Consider the following 23,763-nt stretch of genomic DNA (forward strand, 5'->3'; position numbering starts at 1 on the left):
CAACACACACCTATCTATCTATCTACCGTATCTAGAATGCTGACACTTGGAAATTTCCATTATATAGTTGAAATTGGAGAGAATTTGAAGGAACTTGGTATAAATCTAACCAGTACAAAGTCAGGATGATCAGCTGATGTTTATGTTACGTCATAAAATCGCTTAAAATATATACATCACCGTTAAATTCTAAATACCGTTAGATTATAATCTATCTCGCGAGATTGTAGACTGTCGAAAGATTGTGAACCGTAACGTACTGCTTACAATTAAACGTATTATTTTTCGGTAGATTATAATCTATCGAAGTAAATTTCATTTAAATCATAAAAATTCTAAACTAACCTAACCCAAATGTTATGAACTATCGAAATTGTATATGTTTTATTGTAAATTGATTAACGTTCACAATCTTTCGAAAGTCAACAATCTCGCAAGATAGATTATAATCTAAGAGTATTTATAATTCTACGGTGACATATAAATATAATTTTAGATTCCCGCTAGAACAGATACAATTTATTTATTGTTACTTGTTGTTTTTAAAATTAGCGTTTGCAGGATTCATTAAGTAAGTTCTTTAAAAATTATGATAAGACCAGAAGTAATTCTTTTATAACGGCAAGGGACTAATTCAAGCGTTCGATCAATCTCAGCAACGGTAAGCCGATTATATAACACAGTTATACTTTTATAATTTATGAGAAAAATCTTTATATAAATTGAGATGACTACTCATCTCGTATGTAGAATCATTATTATTATTAGGGTATATTGTTAAAGTTATTTATTCCTACAATACTTAAAAATAAGTGTAAATGTTTTTGGTTTAATTTTTTCAAGCTTCTATCTATTGACCATATCAGAATTTAAAGTAGAAAAGACGAAAGAATCAAAATCTACACAGTCGCAGCGTCAGATAATTAAATACTTTGATTGTAATCTCTTAGTTTGAGATTTGATTCTGGATGGCCAGTGAAGTCAATCACTCTTTGTCACGTTAGAAAAACATAAAATGGCAGTTGTCAAGAAGGATAAGACAGATGTGGTCGCGGCCAATGAAATATTGTAAAAATCAATATACGTTAATCTACCTATCGATTTGTTGTATTATTTGTGAACATGTATGACGAAGATGGTAACCCCGAACCAAACAATATTGTCGGCTCGCCGTTATATATATAAATAATTCTCTATATGCTTCGGTAACGCTATAACTTGAGAGCGACTTAACCGTATTCAGTATATTATTAATATTCCTGAGGAACAATTGAAAACTTTTGAACAACTTTAGAGCGTTTATGCCGTCTTAAGAGTTTACACGAGTTTTTTTATATTATTTAAAGCAGTTTTAAGTGAATATTCAAAACTAAGAATATCGTCGTCAAACGTCTATTGGGTCACCTACAATAAAGATCAAACACGTAAAAAAATGGTAAAATAACATAGTAATAGTAGTATGTGTCCTCATCGTCTAATAACATCTTCAACGGATGAACTTGCACTTGCAAAATAAATCCCGTGATAGGTCTCGAAATTTCTAAAAAATCTTTTGAATAAACACGAAGTTTCGCGGGAGACCCACTAGAATTTGATTAACGTAAAACGCGCGAGAGTTGATAGAGAATATTATGACTGTAACCTTACTATTCTATGACATTTCACAGCCAGAATCAACATGAGATGTTTCTGTATATCAGATATAATTGCAGCGTCAATAACGCAATGGTTCACGGTAAAAAAAAAAAAAAATCGCAGGGTCGATCCTGACTATTATCGTCCCCACTCCTTACACAAGTGATAAGCTTAAAAGGATAGGTCAATAGAAATATAAATAATAATTCTAATTCTTTAATTAATTTGAGGCATTACTAATAATCTTAAAAAAAAAACAATTAGAAAAATCTGTTATAAAGTTCATGAAGTGAATCTTTTAGAATTGGATTATACATACATACGGCGAATGGAGTCACTTGAAAACTTTACGCGATAATTATTCGAGGAGCTGTAAGTATCAAACACTCGTAACATCAAATCTAGCTTTTATTCCTTTGAAATAAGGTACATACATACATACATACACAACGTATATAACTAATAATAACCATAGAAATAAATCGCATCACGCGAAAACATCAGTAATTTGGTAACGAAATCAATAAACTTTATACAATTTCCTCAAACTTCTTCCCCGTGTTTCGCACGCATGTGACCACGCCAGCTGCACTTTTGCACAAACGCCTGACCACAGTGCTCGCATTTAAATCGTCTATCGTCCGAATGTATGCGCATATGATCACGAAGGGTTGACTTACGACCGTACGATTTCAAACATACATCACACTGGAATTCCCTTACGCCCGTGTGTTTTAACATGTGGCATTTCAAAGCGGAACCCGAATAGAAGTTCTTATCGCATTCCGTACAATGGTGCGGGCGCTGCAGTAGGTGATCTCTCTGGATGTGGACCCTGAACGATTTTCGACTACGATATATCCGATCACAGGCATCACACTTATACGCGTTTTGTTCAACTTGGTGCACAACTGTTAAGTGTTTTAATTTCTGATGATAATCCTTAAACGTCTCATTGCAATATCCACATTTATTCCGAAACTTGACAGGTTTGTGAATTGACTTTATGTGGAGTTTCTTCTTCGGCAGCGTGGAGAACTCCTCCGAGCAGACTTCGCATTGGAATATACCGGTTTTATGCTTCTCCTGATGAACGAAAAGTCGTTTCCGATTTACGAAGCCGGCATCGCACACGTTACAAATAAAATTCCTACAATGTAGATTCATATGTTCGAGTAAACCTTTGAATCTGTTGAATTTCGTCGAACAAACGAAACATTGTAATGTTTCCGTTTCAAATTTGAACGCTATCAAATGATTTTTGATGTCTGTAAAAAGCCGTTTTTTGTGTACGTCCTTGAGATGAACGATAAGATGATCAATAGATTCTATATCATCATCACATAATCTACACTGAAGTCCTGTGATGTCTACTTTAACATAAAACGCATTGAGATCCCTGCGTTTCGTGAAGCTGGAATTATTTATGCCTTCGTGATTCTCTAGTGTGTGTTGTTTCAAATCAGCTGGTTCTTGATAGTAATCGTCACAGTAACAGCACAAATAACCGATATCCGTATGACTTCGAATTGGCGTCGCATTGGACCAGGTTAGTATTTCCCTAACATTGATCAAATGTCTCGACAATTCGATACTCCCTTGTCGACCTTTCGGTATCTCGACTTCATTTTCACTTTTGACAATTCTCTTAGTCAATTTTGTTAAGCGCTTCACTGTTTCACCTTTAGTTTTTGCTTTACCATCCGGTTGTCTACCTACAAAGAAAATTTCACTTTTATTGTCATGTAATCTAGACTCGTTAGGTTTAAAACAGTTCAAGGGCAAAAGGTTTTAATTAGATTCAAATAAGTATAAACATTATAGCTTTTTGGTTCAGTTTAAGTTTGCTATATGAAGTCGACGCAAATAAGTAATTTTTTTAAGTCGAATGCTGAATATATGTAAAGAAAATCAACGTTATAAATCTAATTTTAAAATTGATATTTATTTTGAATAAATGTAATATTCCTTTTTTGTAGTTTCGAATTAACAAAACAGTTGTAATTCTATAAACAATCTTATGAATTTTCGGAAAGGCTGTGTATCGATACTTAATCGACATTTTTTTTACATATTGTAATGAGAGGCACAGAACACTTTACAAATGAGATTTCATGTATAGTAGCGCTTATAAATTTACACCAAGATTTTGCTTTAGGATATTATTTATTACATTAAAACTATAGTGACAACCACTTAAAGCCAGACGATCTTGAAACAAAAACTATAACGGCTACAATAAATATCACACTAAAAAATATAGATAAGTAGATAGTAAGATAAAATTTAGATAACGTCGAAATTAAGGATAGAGAAACAACAAATGCGAAGAAATAGTTTATTTAAGATATTAAACATGAACATGAAGTAGACTAAGTTAATAAGATCGAATGTTAAAATTTCAAGTACGATTTTACAACTTACGAGATTCACAAGGTGAATTTATTGCGTATATCCTTAACTAAAGCCATATCATTCGAAATCTATACAAAGTTCTCAATTTCAATATTAATATTTAATCTATCAAACAAAAGAGATCCAATTGTCAAAACTTTTACAGGACTGCCCAAAAAAAGAGTAATGTTTTCATTTATGTTTTATGTATATCTTTCTAGCATACTATATTTTTTTTTTTTTTCTTTTCTCTGGCTTTTATTTGTGCCAAAAAGACACAGATTATTTCGCCAATATCACGTGCGACGGAGAAGACACGGTAGAGATTGATCGGTGCGGTCGAGATTAGAGGCTCAATTTAATTTTGAAGGCATAATAGTAGTAGACGGAATTAACTAGCATCCTAAATGACACTAGGTTTATTTTTTTTACTGATAAGTTAATTTGCCGGGCAGCCGTGTTTTGAAATTTTTTGACATAGTCAGATTCGGTTATTTCGTATCACACATAAGACATTTATCACGAAAATAATCACACAATTATACCGTGTTATGCAGAAATGTTCCAAACCCACAGAAACAAATGTAAGTACTTTAAGATTCGAAGTTGTAATGAATGAAAAACATTTTACGACTTAAATAACATTTTGAAGACATATCTTTAGTATTTTTCCTATTACTGAACATCATCATCATTCTCCTGCCCTTATCCCAATTTTACTTGGGGTCGGAGCAGCGCGTCTTCTTCTTCCATACTTCTCTGTCGGACGTCATCTCACAAGTAACATTCTTTCTAACTATATAGTCTTTCACACAATTACTTCTTTCCAAATCAAAATCAATATTAAAAAAAAACCTCCTGCACAACACGGATGAATTATAAAATAAAAATAATACTAACTTATGAACACAACTTTCCACGTTTTAATTGTAACAATTTTCATGTTCTAGACGAAAAAGACTAAATGCAAAAGAGTACATCTCTCTTGAATTCTAACGATCTGATTTTCTTCTACAAGTATTTTTCCCAAAACTTCTATAGCCTATTCCAATTGGACAAAAGTAAAAAAAAAAAAAAACATATTAACTAATATCATACGATTTCCTAATAGCACAGGTATATTATGTATTAGAAACAATTATTATTTTATATGCATTCATTTATAATACAACACTGTTCCAATACTAAAGTTCCGATAAACACTTTGTCGACAATTAAGACTCCGTTTTTCGCAAATTATAATGAATATCATAGATTCACATTAACATCTTTGTTTGGAATAGTCTATAGACGTTTCAATAATTAATTATATCGTTGTCAAGAAGAACGAATGATGATATCAGATTTTGTAGGAAAAAACGGAATAGACAAGTCAGATGAATTTTTTTTTTTTTTATTTTTAACCGTCGAAGAATCTAGAACATTATAAAACGTTTTTGGTCACGTAGAAAATATTTATATTAATATACGAAATATGATTAATCAAAGATAATAAAAATATCACATATTCATATTATATTTATTTAACGTAAATAAATTCCTGTTGTTCGTTGTTATTAAAATAAATTGCTACAGGAGGGTAGATATAACATATATCCTAACCTCCAAACTATAACTTTGATGAATTCTAGTTTTAAACGCATAAAAGTGAGACAATCCAAAATTTTCAGAAATCTCCGAAATTTCGGATAGTAATAATAAAAAGTGGACGCATCTCCCTGGGCTATCAACCCTATGGTGATACCCTCTGACAAATACGTCACTGCATTTTTATGACTGGCTGAACTAGACGAAGTTCATTTCATAAATAGAACGTACTGTGCAGAAATCAGATTTATAATAATTCTTATAGTGAAAATAATCCTGAGATATAGAGATTTCTATGCATATTGTTGAGCTTGATTGTAGTTCTTTGTGACCTTTCATAGTAATATGTCATAGTCACGTTAAATTGGTTCTCTTTCATATCTTAACAACATTTATCTGTATTTCTTGGGATTCGAATATTCAAAAATAACACGACACACTCCAAATGCCTAAACGACTTCTTTACCGTCTAAATAATTCAATACACATGTCATGTCCAAACAGTTTGGTCTATTCTATGAACGAAATCGTTTTGTTAAGGATGGTTGATTTTGTTTAACTTGAACGAAAATACAGTGCCCTGTCAATACCATAATAACGAATGCAAATTAAAGTTAAAGTCGGTTCTATAAATACTGCTAAAGATACCTTTATATAATTTACCCATGCATTAAATATAAATTTGAAGAATTTAATTAAATAATCGTCCATGAACGAAATTTAATTTTCAGTCATAAACATTTAGTAAATATTGCTCGATCTCCTCCGAATTAGATCAGTAATATTAAATTTAAAAACGAGGGGGTAACAAACGTAAGCACTTTACGACGTCGTGACGTGGCACTGTCTGTCAAGTATAAATTTACTTCACTGAAAACTGTCCATGAAATCTACATTATAGATTTATGGTAAAAGTAATATTTCTTTGTTTATCATTGTCATAATATGAACGACACGCCGTCGCAAGGTGTATGTTCAACCCCAAAGCTAGTTACGTCTAAACATTCTACACCTAAACAATACCACGTTTAATGACTAATTTTGAAAGTTTCAAAACCCTAAAGATAATCAATTAAAACCATTCGATATTTAAAAACCCCATTAAGGTACTTTTATCTTGTGTTTATTACGCATATGAGATTTCCAACTGCACTTTTGCACGAATGTAAATTCACATAGTTCGCACTTAAATTTCCTAATATTAGCGTGTATCTTCAAATGTTCCCGGAGAGTGTGTTTCCTTGCATACGCCTTCTGGCATATGTCACACTGATATTCCCTTAATGGGGAGTGCTTCACCATATGCTTAACAAGTTCCAATTTGGTATAGAACCTCATTTCACAATCCGTACAAGCGTGCTGGCACTCCATATGATCTCGTCTGGTGTGACCTCTTAATCGAGCTCTCGTACTAAAAGTTTTCTTGCAAATCTCACACTTGACGGACAAAGGTTCCGCGCCGTGTTCTTGAACCATATGAGATCGTTTCTTGGCATAATTGGTGAACTTCTCCTGACAATACGGACACTTTTTCCTCTTATAATCGCCATCGTGCACAAACTTTTCATGATTCAACTTTTTTCTGTTCGTATCGAATATTTTTGCACACTGACTGCATGGGAAATCGCCCTTTTTGTGTCTGTTTGCGTGATTTTGCATTGTTCTCTTATTAACGAAAGGGGCGTTACAAGTTTCGCATATATAATTACCATAATGTACACTCATGTGTTCTTGGATAAGTTTAAAATGTTCAAAGGATTTTGGGCATTGGACGCAGTCAAAACCGTTTCCAACGAATCTGAAGGGTAATATATGATTTGGTATATCGGTATGCAATTCTTTGCCGTGTGCAGAGCGAAGATGATTTATTGGATCAAAACCTTCGATTTCGCTGTGGCAAATTAAACAGCGCAAATTCGTGATATCGAGTTTGACCACATAGGAAGTCAATCTATGACCTTCCATGAACGATGATTTGTCTATTTCGTCGTGTTCCTCTAAAACGTGCATTTTCAATTCCGACGGAAGTGGATATGTTTCTGGACATAGAGCACACACATAGTTAGCACCATCGTGGTATCTTATCGGGGTAGCGTTAGTATGTAACAGAATCGTACTAATATTTTTCAAATGCTTTTCCATTTCTAGAATTTGATCTTTCTTAGATTTCTTGTCGGCTGCGCTTTTTTTGGGATCTTTTATTACCTTTTTCGATCCATTTTCATCAGACACTTTTTCTATTTTAACTACCGTTTCGAGTTTTGTCTCTTGTTCTTCCGAATCAGATGTCGGTTCCTGTTTGATCGTTATTTCAACAAAGCTTGTTTCAACCTCGACACCTACAAAGAAAAGCACCGAGTTAAAAACTTCAACTTGAGCACTTGCTATCATTATTTTCATGCTTTTCACACTTAACTGAAATTATTAATTTATAACTAATCTAAAATAATAAAATCGTTTTGAATTTTTGGAAGGTTTAAATGTTTAAATTTCTAGCAACTATTGTCGTTTTAGTAGCCAGTATCTTTACTGGCTGTATAGATTATTGTTTTGTTCAGTTATGGATAAGTGTTTTAACCTATCTCGCAAACTATACACTCTAGTTTGACAAATTATACCATTGATTTATCTTGATTGCGTCGACAGCGATCTCCATTTTTCTGCCTATCTAAATTTAAAAAAAAAATAAGTCAAAATATCTATTATAAATAACTTTGCGTTTGTTGACGTATAACAAATGTATACCGTTTGTTTTGCTTCAGAATATTTTTCTTAAAACAAAGGAATGTCTAAGCAATATAACAATCAGTAAAAAGTGCTTAAACTGTCTATGTCTAAACCTCATCGGCTTTTATTAGTAGGTATATTGGACAGTACGCGAGAAAATCTTCATCATAATCATGTTAGAGTAGGGTCTGTGACGGAAGACTCAGTAATAATAATAATTATTATATATATAATATAGTGTCATTTGCAGTTAACTAGACAAAAAATTGACTGATGTAATTAAATTTTGTTTAAATAAAACTTTTTTGAGTTTTTTTGGCATTCAATCGCCTACCTAATTCCTCTACAAACGCCAAAAAAATCGCACCAAAATGTTTAGTCTTATATTTGTTCAGCTAATGCAACATCTGGACAACGTCGTATTAAACTCGACCGACCTTCATTTACGCCGAATTTCGCGCCCCTTGATACTGTTCAACGATGTTTCATAACTGTACTATTTTTTGATCTGTTGATATACTACGTTTGAAGCATCTACTTTCCCTGATAAATTACAAATTTGCCTACTTAGAACTAAATAATAATACCAGACCTCTATTTCTCTATTACATCGTTTGCTTTGTAAATACATCACGTCCACTCGTGATAGAAGTTTTAGTCAATCATGTGATATGTTTTAGGATTCACGTAATATTCACAATTTAAGTTTTTATCACCCTTATTCATTCCCTTACGATGTTGTCATCAATAAATAAATAAAATGCTCAATACATCACAACATTTTATTACAGATACATTAAATACACGCAATAATTCAATAGCACAACAAAATTACGCTAATCACTTGTCTAAACTCTCGCTGATCACTGTATTCTTTGATATACCGTGATTCTTCTTCATATGTTTCCGTTTACTGTTTTGCGTTGCATACGCCTTACCGCAGACGTCGCATTTGAATTTCCTCTCGTTCGTATGCGTCGCCAAATAATGTCCAAGCATGTGTCGTTTGATAAAGAAACCCATACTACATACGGAACATTCGTACGGCCTCTCCTTCAAATGGACACTCCTCATGTGGAGGACGAGATTAGATTTCAAATTGAACTTTTTGTCGCACAAATCACATTTTATTCCTTCAACATTGTGGACTTGTATCATGTGTCTCGTCTTTTGGTAATAATTCTTGAACCTCGCTTTACAAATCTGACACACGCTGTCACCGGCTATACCTTTATGTTCGGTATTGACGTGTGCCTTCTTCTTGGATTCAGCAGCGAAGACCTGTCCGCAGTGCCGACACGTAAAGCTAGATTTCTTCTTGCCATGCGTCGTCTCGTGCCTGTTGAGCCGGAAGCTATTCACGAAACCAGCTCCGCATATCGTGCATATGAAATTCCTATAATGTATATTCATATGCTGCATCAGCAACTTCATATTGTGGAATATTTCGTCACAGAGGCAGCAATTGATGACCGGTTCGCTGGTCAACTTGAAAGGTTGGAAATAGTCGGTTACACCCAAATAATACTTCTTATCGTGATCTTTGACTAGATGCTCGGTTAGAACGTTTATGCTTTCCATATTTTGATTACATATCGTACATTTCAGGCCGACTATATCTAAATAAGCTACGAAACTACTCATTCCTGAACCGGATTTGTACGTGGGTTTCTCTTTATCGTGGTCGTAGTGGGTGTGGTGTCTTAGAACGTTTGGGTCGGGGTAGGTTTTGAAGCAGTACGCGCAAATGTAACCCGCGTCGTTTCTATCCTTGAACGGCGTTGCGTTCGAATATTTCAAAAGAGTGCTCAGATTGTGCCACTGTTTCTGCATCTCTCGTAATTGTTTCTCATGATACACTACTTTATTCAATACCTCACCCTCCCCGCTTTCCTGCTTTAGAGTCCGTTTTCGTATTTTTCGGGCTCCGGTAAGGCCTATAAAAGAAAAATAACGTGTTCACTGGCCGTTCAGTTTGGAAACACACTGATATATCTATCAAATATTTCGTCATTGAATTTACAACGAGACTAATCCATGTATAAAATGGTGAACTTTAATGTTTACGCATGCTTGATTCTTCAATATTACGTGTTCGATACATAGATTAATAGGATTAATTTGACCTTTGCTGTGAGAATAAAAGTCAATGAACATTTGTATGATTTAATAGTAGCTGCATCCTGCGTTAAACATTACTGCTCCACTCGAGTGGGTCGTACCTTGTGGTATATAACATTCTCTAAACTTTTAAAAAATTGGCTATACAAAAATATATTACTAAAGCGGCTTGTTCGAACAAAAAAATCTGTTTAGCCTTATATATTGGCATCCCCTTCTAAATCAAAATAAGCGCCCAACGCAAAGAGTGTTTTTGTCCTTAAACTCAAAAAAAAAAACATGGTTGGACCATCGTAGGCGAGGAGCCCCTTATAGGTCAGCGCCCGGTTTTTTTTAAACCATGGATTAAGACGGGCTTGTCGATTAGTATACACAACATACTGAATCATTCCTGTAATAATAGTTTAATGGCTTTGATATTAAAGATGATTAGTGGACACATTCATCTTTGTAATGTAGTTGTTGATAGTTTTCATTGAAAATAATTATACCAAATTTTAATGAGGTTTTAATAATTTATTAAAACAATATCAATTATACAGCACTTTATTTTTTAAAACACTTCATAATTTATATATTGTATTTCCACAATTCGAGATCGTAAACTAAAATACGAGATACAGTAAATCATTCTGTACTAAATAAAATAAAAAAAATGCTACCTTAAGACCGCAATAGACGACAATAATAACAATTTCATTATTGTCTATGGCGTACCTTTTTTATCTGTGGTAATAGATATGCACCATGCAAATTGCGTTTAATATAAAAAGACATACTTCATAAAAAATGCGAACGATTTAATCACTAAATTCGTTAAAAACATTACTTGACAACTTCAAGACCAAAATAAACTAAATGTTTTACTTATTTCATTTTGAATTCGAAACTCAGTTCAACTATGACTCGCAACTCATAACGATTCGTCTTTTAAAATGTATGTAGGAAGCGACACAAATTTCACTTCAAGAAAATGGTGTCCGCTGACAAGAACAATAATAACAATTATTATTCCCGATTTAAACTCTCAAAATGAAAAACTACGATTAGTTAAAAGGCAGCATATATTTGATCCGTGCACCAAAACCAAGTATATTGAACATCCAAATTGTAACGTAACCATCATAAAAAAGTGAGTGCAGTACATCAACTCGGTCAAAATTGGGTTGAAAAAATTTCCTAATACTACCAGTGAAACTAAACAAAAATGTCTATATAATGCCAAATTAAACCGCAAAGATAGATTACCATTAGCCAATTCCAATCCAAGAAGAAGTGAAGATAAAAAATAGATTCACGTTTTCCATACGATACGCTAAAAGTTCTGCTATATTATGGTTTTCGACTCATATATCTCTATTTATAATACAAACACTATTCGACTAACTACTTATATCCACTTTGACATCTAAAGTGCCGATGACATCTCTGTGACTTTGTCGCAAATTCATAACGAATGCCATAGATCATTCTAGAACTCGACCAATAATATCGCATCATTTCAAGGTAAAAGTTTTTTTGTCTCTATTCCTCCTGTGATTGGAATCGACTAGTGTATTCGTTTGAAATAATGTTTGTATGTATGTATACAGTCATGTAGCACAATTCGAAATCCTAGACTTTAATAAACTTATAATTCTATTTTAATGTGCATATTTCATATAAAACTATTTAAAATTCATTTCGTAAGCGTTGCGCTTATCTGCCCTATACTTAAGGACGGGTCCAGACTTGTGTAATGTGATGTATTATATATGACGCGGATAGTGTTGATGGCTCACTATCTCAAGGCGAATTTGACTTAGGTGCTATGAACGTGCCAAACAGATAAATCACGACAGCTGTTCTGCTTTTATTTGTATACATTTAGTAAAGACTGGATAAATCCATGGAACCAGTAGATGTTCGAGCACCGCAGTCGTATAGAACACGAAACCGTACTTCATTTGTTCCATACGATGATATACGAATACCGTCCAAACGAAACATTGTTTACCGACGATGGAAAATTGCGAGCGCCTTCTCGAACGTTACATTGCACAAGTCTGACCTGAGCCTAACAGAAGCTCGTCATTTTCTATATACAATACTAAGGATATTGATCCTTCAACTTTTCGGCCTGTGCCTTCTTCTTGTTCTCAGCCGCGATCTGCTTCAACGTCATCTCCCTGTTGTCGATCAGATGTTTGACGTCATCGAATTCCTTGAATATGTCCAAATCGTCTTGATGTAAACGAACGTGACTCTTCAGGCTGCTCTTCTGCATGAACGTCTTCTTGCAGACCTCGCATTGAAATCTCTTATCGTCTTCGTGTATCCTCATATGTTCCCTGAGAGTCCGCATCCGGGAGAACGATTTCCCGCAAACATCGCACGAGCATATCTCCGCCCCAGTATGTCTCGTCATATGATCGACTAAGCCACGTTTCGAGAAGAACTTCGCGTTGCACTTGTCGCATAGGAAGCTCCTCTGCTGGAGGTGGTGGTGTTTGATATGCCTGTTCAATTCGAACTTCTTTTTGTATGTCTTATTGCAAGCGTTGCAAGGGTACACGACTGGAGCCTCGTTATGAACCTTCACTAAATGCTCGCTACGATCGTAGTAGCTCACGAATATTTCCGGACAGTGAGGGCACTTGTTCCTGAGCCAGCCACCCGTGTGGACGCCCTTTTCGTGATTGCGCTTCTTCGTCAAAGATGTGTATGATTTATCACAGTAATCGCACGGGAAATGACCTTGGTAGTGCGTCTTTCCGTGCTTCCTTAAAGCCGCTATAGTTATGTAACCAGCACCGCACTTCTTACAACAATAATTACGATAATGACTACTCATATGATGATAGAGATTTTTAAATGATATGTGAACGACCGAACATATGACACATGTGAAATTCTGTCCGTTCTCAAGTCTAAAAGGTAGTATAATGTCTTTTATATTTCTATGTATTGTTTTACTGTGCGCAACAACTAAATGTTCTTTGAGCTCGATCAAATCTTTCATATTTTTATCACATACCGTGCATCTAAGGTTAGTAATGTCTAGTTTTATTGGATTATAGCTGAGTTTGTAATCAAGCATCGTGTTAATTTTGTCTTTTTCCGACTGTTGAGACGTGTGCGCCCGTAGTTCGTCGATGTGTTGGAAGTATTTCGCGCAGTAGAGGCAGGAGAAGCCGCGCATCGTCTTGTCCCTGAACGGACTTGCGTTGGAGAACTGCAGTATCGATGTGAGGTTCACTCTGTGCTCAATGCGCTCGGGCGTGGCGCTAACGTCAGATTTCTTTTTCTTTTTCCTGCGCTTGGGCGCGTCGCCGTCCGTTCCTATAACAGAAACGAGCACATCTCAATTATCTTCATCCACTCTCTCTTCTTATCATTAAGGTTCTGTTTTATCGTCTTCGTGGACTTGCGAGCTCAGTTTTCCATATTTTTTTTTCGTGTTATTATCAGTGTGTTTTAAAGCAATGTTTAATGTTTGCTGTAATATTTATCGTTAATCAAACGCTGTAAACAATTCACTGTGTATTTATCGTTAACGTAGGCAATCTTTACTAATTTATCGTTAATGCAGAAAATCTATACCAATATTTTAAATGCGAAAAGAACTTTGTCTGTTACCTCTTCACGCTCAAAACCTTGAAGTCATTTAGTTGCAATCTGGTTTGTAGATAGTTTTGAGTCCCGGGAAAGGACATGGGCAATTTTTAAAATCAACCCTCGAGGGGCGAAATGGGTTTATGTGATGTAGGTGAAGTTCAATAAATTTCGCACGGATATAAAACCGCTGATTCAGCTAGTCAATAATTCATATGTGTATATAATAACGAGAGACAGATAAATTTATCTATCTCACGTATATCGTTTCACACCTTACATCTTCGTTGAAAATTCTTCTGTTAATTTTATATTTCCACTAGTGTGTTTAAATATTATTTGAAGGTTAAATGAAGAAACGGATAGCACCGAAATATTAATTACGATATCAGAAACATTAAACATCATAGCGACGATGAAAACAGTCAGGGAGTTCCACAGGGTTCAATTTTAGTTCAATACTAATATTTAAATATATCAATGCAGAAGACAAACTATTATATCATTTTTTTAAGGCAGAACATATCATTTACATACATAGAAACAATATTCCTTTTAAAAAAATTCAATACGTCGAGGCATATCAATTCCTATCAGCCATAATAGTCAGTAGACGAAAATATAAAATTAAAGTTCTACATAACATCGTAAATATTTAATAAGACGTAACCATCGAATAATATGATAATTGTGGCAAATTTTATATACAGTAGCATAAAGATTCAGATTTGCTCTGAAGCGAATACACAATTACAATTACTTATATCGTAGTTATAACTAACTCTATATGATCAAAAATGATGGCTTTAAGACGAACGATAGTATGACATTTTATATAACAACGCGAGGAGCCTTTTAAGAGTCGATTACAACGACAAATTGATTGCTCATTCAAAATTTTAAATAACCTCACGCGCCTAAACATAGACAATCTTTGTCGCCATGCTGAGTTGAGTTAAAGTCACAGACAGTGATTTGTCTCTTTTTAACATCATAGATTTGACAATGAAAAGAGAAGACAGCTATATTTAACTTATCACTCCCTAAATATATTATGACAGATCTTTTTATAAAATGAATATATAGGATGAATAACTATCATATGGTTTTACCTATAAATCATTATAAGCAAATTAATCATTGAATCAAAAAAAGTGTGTGCGTACAAGTGAAATTTAATAATATAATGAAATTAATTTCATTTCGTCTCTAAAGTAACGCATATTAGTTTAATAAAGTTCAAATCACAACGATTCCAAAGAGATTTCATTAAAAAAAAAAGTATTCAAGATACTTTTATTGACGGTAGATTACAAAACAGTACTTACCTTCGTGCCTATCATAAATCCTGACCTATTGAATGTATGAGATTTAAATTTATCCTGTCACTTCAACTTATAATATCTTCAGCCCCCTTCAATAGAACCTCTTTCGTTATTATATTGCGTTATAACGCGATAACGCGCGATAATATTACGTTATTTTCATTCGACGAAAGTCGCAACCAGTTTAACGTTTGTAACGATCGTTGTTTTGATACGAATTTTATAATATTTATAGTAATTGGATTAAAATAAATAATATTATTATATTGGGTTTCGTGAAAATCATGTAATTAATTATAAACATCGAATGAGCAAGTTTAAAAAAAAAATCGACAGCCTTACAAAGTTACAGACATGACAGTTTAAAAAAAAAAAAATTATTAAAAAATCGAAGAATATTTCAAAAAAATCCTTGACATGAAAACATATCCATTAAAAAAAAGTTCACTGTATTCGCTGTATTGTTATGGAGGATGGGTGTCGTTGGTATTAAATTTATGTGTACGTATTTATAAAATACTACTGGTGATACTTATTAATAAGTTTATTAATAAACTAAAGACACGTCCAGCTGCACATGCAACTTATTAACAAAGAAAATGATATAACATATACCACCGAGTAATAACGTTGCATTCTACCAGTGAAAACATTTTAAAAAATCGTTCATTAGTTCCAGAGATTTGACTTTAAAATATAGATATGTATAGATAAACAATCATTCGTCATCATAATTTCATCTATATTTTGAATCATAGGGGGTTATTATTACAAAGGTAAATAATTAATGACGAGTTTAACTGATCAGTAATTAAATAAACTCTATAAGTAATCAAATTAACTGTACAATCGTCGACTTGCAGCGAGAGTACGGTAACACGAAATTAATAAAAAAAAATATTTCTGAAAATTTTATCTAACTCAAATTCCTTTATTCAATATAGAAGCATTACACTTACTTATTGATAGTCAAATTAAACACTACCACCGGTTCGGAAAAGGAAACACCCCTGACCTTAGAAGAACCGGCGAAAGAAACTCAGCGAGTCTTTTTTTTTATTTTGTCAAAATAATAAAAAAAAAATATAGTGTATATGAATAGAAATCGTTAAAACGATATATTTTAAACTAAGCTTGATATATAAATATAAACAAGTACATATAACATTAAGAATATATCTTCAGTCCTGTCTATAAGTTTGTAAGGCTGACTTAACTTAAATATAATTAAGATAAAAATAATACTTAAGAATATGAAAAAGCTGACATTGTATTTGTTACACTTAAATTTAAAAATAACATTATTAAATAGCATTTATTTAACGAGTGTCCATCGAGTGTGTGTGTGTGACCGCGCGCGTTTGTGTGTAAGTGTGTGTTTACATGTACAGTGGACCTCCGGTAAACCGATAAACATTTAGCAAGGCAGTGTCGGACTGTCGAAATTGTCGGATTATAGAGTACCCTCCTACCTAAGAGTAAGACCCCAATAGTACGGATTTTTTTACTAAAGACTACATTGTAATCCGACAAATTACAAATCCAATGATAAGATTCTAAACGTTATACTCTAAAGTATAAAGATGTGATAACAATCACATGTAGTCAAATTCAAACTAAGCGATCAGAATCAAAACAAAAAAACGCGTCGAGCACAATAGCGGTGGCGCCCAGGTTGTAACCCACTCAATCGTGCGTTATATACATGTCAACGTAAAATTGTAAATACCGTTAGATTATAATCTATCTCGCGAGATTCTGAACTGTCGAAAGATTGCGAACGGTTATTCAACTTAACTTACAATAAAACATATACAATTGCATATATGGAATTACAATAACATTTTCTACATTTTTTTCCGTCTGTCTGTCACAAACAAACGTTTGTTTCGGCTAATAGGGCCTAATTATCAAAATGGCGTATCAGCGTATGCCGCTTGTCAACATATCGCTAATGAGATTCAAAGTGAATTCTTACAGAATCCATGCAGATCATTCTAGATCAATAAGAACAGCCTGTTAATGTCCTACGGCGTGGCTAAGAGCTCCTCCTCTCTTAAGGATCTTTTGAAGCATACTTATTTTATGATAAAAATAACAGACGAGCAAATGGGCCACTTGATGGTATGCCACCACCGCCCATAGACAATGGCACTGTAAGAAATATTAACCATCCCTTACATCGCCAAAGAGCCACCGATCCTACGAACTGAGATGTTATGACTGAGGTTAAACTGGCTCACACGACATTTTAACCGGAACACAACAGTACACACATACAACAGCTGGTTGTCGGTAGAATATCTGATGAATTGGTGGTACCTACCCGAACGAGCTCAAAGCCCTACCACCACACAATATACCTAAAGTATATTGCCAATCTAAGTACAAATAAAGATAAACGAACCTTAAATTTACGTATTCCATTACATACATTACATTAGCAGCCTGTAAATTTCCCACTGCTGGGCTAAGGCCTTTTCTCCCTTCGAGGAGAGCAGAGGTATGGAGCATATTCCACCACGCTGCTCCAATGCGGGTTCGTGGAATACACATTTGGCAGAATTTCTTTGAAATTAGACACACGCAGGTTTCCTCACGATGTTTTCCTTCACCGTCGTGTACGAGATGAATTATAAAAACAAATTAAGCACATGAAAATTCAGTGGGTTTGAACCCGCAATCGTCGGTTAAGATGCACGCGTTCTAACCACTGGGCCATCTCGGCTCTTGCCACGTATTCCATGCGATTTGCTAAAAGCTCAGCTATATTGCGCACTCATAACAGTTCTCGATTGAAATATCTGTATTTATAATACAGCAGTATTCCTCTTAACTACTTTTATCTACTTTAATTTTACTTCCAATGTTCCGATAACAGTTTCGTCGACGTTTAATCACAAATCCATCAATCATTCAATCTATCGACCAATGATATCGCGACAATTCAAGGTCAAAAGTCGTTTATTTGTCTTTTGTCCTCCAGTGGTGGGAACACACACATAAAACGTTTTCAAGTACAAGCTAACTGAGATGTTTTTTTTTTAGTCTCTTGAACAATAAATTCGTAGATAATGTCGAAATATCGAGCTCCACCAAATAAAATTAAAAAACATGGTATATATCCCGTTTTAAATACTGAAAGGTAATCGAGATAATATTATTACATTTTGGAGGAGACGTAACGGAAGGTGGAGGAACGGATTATGGGGGGCGAGCAAAAGCTAGGGGGAGAGCAAATGTAACGAAGCGTCGGAGTATGAGGGACCATATCAAGGGGCTTAAACGACGTTTATATCCGTCCGACATGTGTTTAATCCTACTTATGTTCGCACGATTGTCTGAAATCGACAACAAACAAAATTAAATGAACGAAATCAAAACCTACATGAACTTGTTTTTGCGAACATACATATAACGGGACGCGGTTACTTTGGTTGTTGATTTGGATAATTAATGAATCGAGTAGTCGGCAATAATGTTTGATGGCTGATTTTACTTTTAAGAGCGGGTCACCTCGATTTGAGTTGTGAGTGTCATGGCAACGCGAGCCGTTACGTTTTGACAAGCGACTCGAATGCGATGGTTGCTTGAAAACCCATTTGTTCTTAATCGAGATGAATTATTGTAATACTTTGATATTTTTGTGTTGTACGATTATTGAATCAACGACGATATTAAATAAGTTTTGTTTTGTGAACATCTCCATTGCACGCCCACATAGTCTTCCAAATATCGGATCAATCCCCGAACCAAACTGTTCGGCATCCTGCTCCTCCGACATATATATTTTAACCCTAATTCTTTTGACGCGTTATAAATAAAATATAAGAATTTATTGAATTAACATATTGAAGTCTCTCGCTAAATTGCCAATTAAATGTCAGATCGCTCGAAACAGCAACTTCACACTTGATCTCATTTTACAATATATATTAATGGCAAATTTAAATTGTGAAACAGTCGTAAAAATGAAGAAATAACATTCATCATAATATATATATATTTAGCATTAGCAGCCCGTAAATGTCCCACTGCTGGGATAAAGGCCTCCTCTCCCTTTGAGGAGAAGGTTTGGAGCATATTCCACCACGCTGCTCCAATGCGGGTTGACGGAATACACATGTGGCAGAATTTCGTGGAAATTAGACACATGCAGGTTTCCTCACGATGTTTTCCTTCACCGCCGAGCACGAGATGAATTATAAACACAAATTAAGCACATAAAATTTCAGTGGTGCCTGCCTGGGTTTCATCATCAAATAAGTTAAGATGCATGAGATATTTTAAAACTATCTTTAATAACGCCGAAATACTTCTCAACCACGTACATAAGTACACAAATATTTTTTTTTATTGGAACACTTAAGGCCCGTCAATAAATAACTACGATAAAAATTATATTGGACTTTTTTATCTCTGCTTACGGCTCAAAACCACGAAGGTGTTGAATTTGAAGTTTGCGATTTGAGAATAAGAAGTTTAATAAGAAGCAATAGCCAAATAGCGAAGTGTAAATGATTGGTTTGTCATTCAACTTAACATATTTAAAAAAAAGGTGGAGGGGGGACAGCTGTCACAATTTTTCAAATTACAGCGTTTTTAAAGTAACTCGACAGCAAAAATCGTCATTTCGGGAACGTAACTAAATATTTATTTTTAAATATAATATTTATAGAAAACAATAAAATATTATAATTTTTAATAGAATTTTCTAATTTTTTTTTATACGGAAATTTGGTGAATAGCCATATAAATATTTATAAAAATCATCTATTCAAAATTAAAAAGTACAATTAGTCTCAAATTTCAAGCACAAATTCAAAATATAACAAAATAATGATGACTTTGAAAGTAAAATTAGACATTACTATAATAATAAATTCATTACGTTTATATGTGCATATTTACATTTTCAATAATATTTGAAATCAGTGTTTTAAAGGTGAGTAAAAGTAGCGTTCCCGAAAATGATGTCGTGTTCCCGGAATGACGAAGGTGTTCACTGAATGATGTTGTCGGGATTATCTTATAGGTATTTTTAAGTATTGTATGCTAAAATTAACTTTGGTAATTTCTTTAATCTTGTTTAGAAATGTTACTCGCTATAATTTTACACTCATTTTTTTTTTTTTTAATAAAAAAAGAAACAAACTTTTTTTTTTTAACTTACTTTTTCAGACAACATTTTTTACAAACTCAACTTTGAACTAGTTTAAACTATGCCTAGCGTCTTTAATTATCGTAATCAGTCTTCAATTATAGTCTCATGAATAATAATGAAATTTAGGACGTAAAGCTTTGATTGTTGATAAAAAAGTACGCATTTTTGTTTCTTGACACCATTTTTAATTACGAAGTCCCTTTTCCTGGGCACATCCTACTAACATCATCCTTTCGAAAGAAATCCTCGACCATCTGGCGTACATCTGGTTTTAAAACTACTTCGCGAACTTTTTTGTCTGACATCAGACTAGTTTTATTACTTTTGTCTTTGGGCACGAATGCTTCAGCCATTTGTAACAATTTATACTTTCTCATACCAGTGCCACTAACACATCCACTGGCGTAGCTATCGTAGGGCCAGGCGGTGCAGTGCACCAGGGCCCCGGAGCTCAGGGGGCCCTCTAACCTAAGCTTTGAATAGATATGACATATGGATTTAGCCTACTAATGTTCGTCTCAATGTATCCTGTATCCTATTTTTATTCCTATCTATAATTTTGAAGCGCAATATAAGTTAAAGAGGGGATGAGGGCCCGTTTCTTTTCTATGCACCGGGGCCCTTGTCCACCTAGCTACGCCACTGAACACATCTATGGAAAATTTCTCTCTGAATTTGTCTTCAATTGAGTAGATAGTACTTCACCAAATAACAGTTGCTTGCGTACTTCACGAGGGACTGGAGCTGGTATATCTTTGATTAAATCATTCACTTTACTATTGGAAGTCATCTGCAAATTGTCCTTCTTCTTTTCTGTCATTTCCTTTAGACTATTTTTTTTTATTTAACGCCTCAATCTTACGTCTCATTTTTGTTTTTTTCTTGTTCTGTATGCTTTTGTCTGCTTTTTCTTCACAATTTTCCTTCCGCGCTGTCTTCTCACTGAATTTTGAGGAGGCCCCACTAACTACGTATCTGAAGACGGAGGAGTATTGCTGACTTCATTTTCTAACATCTTTTTCTTGTCTCTATATTTTTTTGAAGCTCGTTTCCATTGTTTTCTTTGCTTACGTAATTCCCGTTCTGTCATATCTGCAGCTTTCTTTACCTTCTTTTCAGCTTTGTTTCTCTGGTAGTACTCCTTATCTTTAGCTCGTTTTATTCTTCCTTTGTTCCTCTGTCATATTTTCTAAGAACTTCCGCTTTCTCTTTGTTTTATATAAGCTGAACTATTTTCGTTTTTGAAATTTCGCGTCTACAATTCCGAATGTCGCCATCTTGGGCACATTATTTCAAGGTTATTGTGTAGTAAACAATGATAGTTTTACAGAATACTCATTAAGTAACTGCTATTTTAATATAATTTACTATTCCACCCGTTCCCGTGATGACGTATAATTAAGGTACGGTACAAAATATATGAACATAACAGTACTTACCACTTAAATATACGCACGCCTCACAACACTGTTGCTCGCTACAAAAGGACACCAGCGCCTCAAGTCGAGTTCAATATTAAGATATTTCACCACCTAATGCCGCGTTCACAGAAATGACGTTTGATTTCTCGGACAAACTTTTGCCAAATACCGTGCTTAAAATTATTTTTATTTCAATATTCTGGCTTAAAATAATAATTGTATAGGAAACAAACAACTCTAATGAACATGGGACTATATAAAAAGTATGATTTTAGTATTTGTTCACGTAAGTTAAAGTTTGAAGTTTTTGCTTTGGACGCGTTCCCGAACTGACTTTTTACAGATATTTCTTATGAAATTATTTAAAATTACTTATTTTTCAAATCGTAAATTTTAGTTATATATACATCGAATTGGTCTCGATAGTATCGAATTATTATTTACCGTTATTCGTTCGTATATTTTATTTTACGAGCTTCCAAGCCAAAGGGCGTGGACCCATGTCTACGGTGCGGCGCCGTTTGTCGTGCAACGGTACGGCACCGCCACCGGTACATCGCCACGGCGTCGTGTATCGGCACGTGCTCACTATTATTGTGTTATACGTTACATAGTGCGGTATTTCTTGCATAAAATGGCGGACGATTTAGTTTTAGACTTTTTGATTTTACTAGTATAAGCACGTCCCGTTCTTTCAAGTTGAGTGGGGTGCCGGTACATGACGCCGTGGCGCGGCACGGCGCCACGCCATTTGCCGGCAGCGGCGCCGTACCGTTGCACGGCAAACGGCGCCGCACCGTAGACATGGGTCCACGCCCTAATTCGCACCCTCTGTGATTTTGAGCCTTATATTCAAAATAATTGTATTTTCATTAAGTTTTATTTAACAAACTATGTAAAATGTTTAAATGTATTGTAGATAGTATATTACATATTTAAGAAATTAAAGTAAAATACATATAGACCATTCGAATGTCACGCGTAGAGACAAATGAACAACATTTGACCTTGAATTGACGCGATTTTATTGGTCGATAATCGATAAGATCTCGAATCGATCTATGGATTCTTGAAAAAAATACTCGAAGTAAATAGTCTTCGAAGTACATTTTTATATATATAGATAGATAAAAAGGCAATTGGGCCGCTTGATGGTAAATGGTCACCACTATACATAGACATTAACACTAGGTAGGTACCACCCTCTCGTCATATATTCTATAACAGTACACTGTATTGTTGTGTTCCGGTTAGAAGGGTGAGTGAGCCAGTGTAATCACAGGCACAAGGGACATAACATCTTAGTTTCAAAGGTTGGATACAAGTATTTTAGTAGACTAATGCTGTATTATCAATATGTATGTATGCTGATTAATCACGAAATCTCTGAAACTGTAACACCTACAAACTTGAAATTTGGCTAATAGGTTCCTTATAGGGTGTAGACATCCAATAAGAACGGATTTTACGAAACTATAACGGGGTTTGGATGTTTATTTTATAAATTTCGCGCGGGTAAAAGCGCAGTTTCAGCTTGTAACGTCTACGTCTCAACCGTAAGCCGAGATGGCCCAGTAGTTAGAACGCGTGCATCTTAAACGATGATAGCGTGTTCAAACCCAGGCAAGCACCACTTAATTTTCACGTGCTTTATTTATTTGAGGAAACTTGCATGTGTCTAATTTCAACGAAATTCTGCCACATATGTATTCCACCAACTCGCATTGGAGCAGCGAGGTGGAATATGATCCAAGCCTTCTCCTCAAAAGGAATAGGAGGCCTTAGCCCAGCAGTG

General features: G+C 34.5%; 1 protein-coding gene across 8 annotated transcripts in view; it reads right to left on the minus strand.

Annotated features, from left to right (window-relative positions):
• Positions 1–23,763, minus strand: part of LOC125074826 (zinc finger protein 184-like) — a 46,794-nt gene that overhangs the window by 15,819 nt on the left and 7,212 nt on the right. The window contains exon 5 of one of the 8 annotated variants that reach the window (XM_047686277.1): positions 2,067–3,350. The exons of 4 other annotated variants lie outside the window; for them this stretch is intronic. In XM_047686277.1, coding sequence (XP_047542233.1) covers positions 2,179–3,350 — 1,172 coding nt within the window. In that variant the 3' untranslated portion in view covers positions 2,067–2,178. Of the gene's footprint in view, positions 1–2,066; positions 3,351–5,178; positions 7,956–9,111; positions 10,281–11,063; positions 13,786–23,763 lie in introns of those variants that run through there. 3 more of the 8 variants (XM_047686273.1, XM_047686280.1, XM_047686274.1) reach the window with 3 other exon arrangements.

The sequence above is a fragment of the Vanessa atalanta genome, chromosome 28 (genome assembly GCF_905147765.1).
Source record: "Vanessa atalanta chromosome 28, ilVanAtal1.2, whole genome shotgun sequence".
Classification (NCBI taxonomy): Eukaryota; Metazoa; Arthropoda; class Insecta; order Lepidoptera; family Nymphalidae; genus Vanessa; species Vanessa atalanta.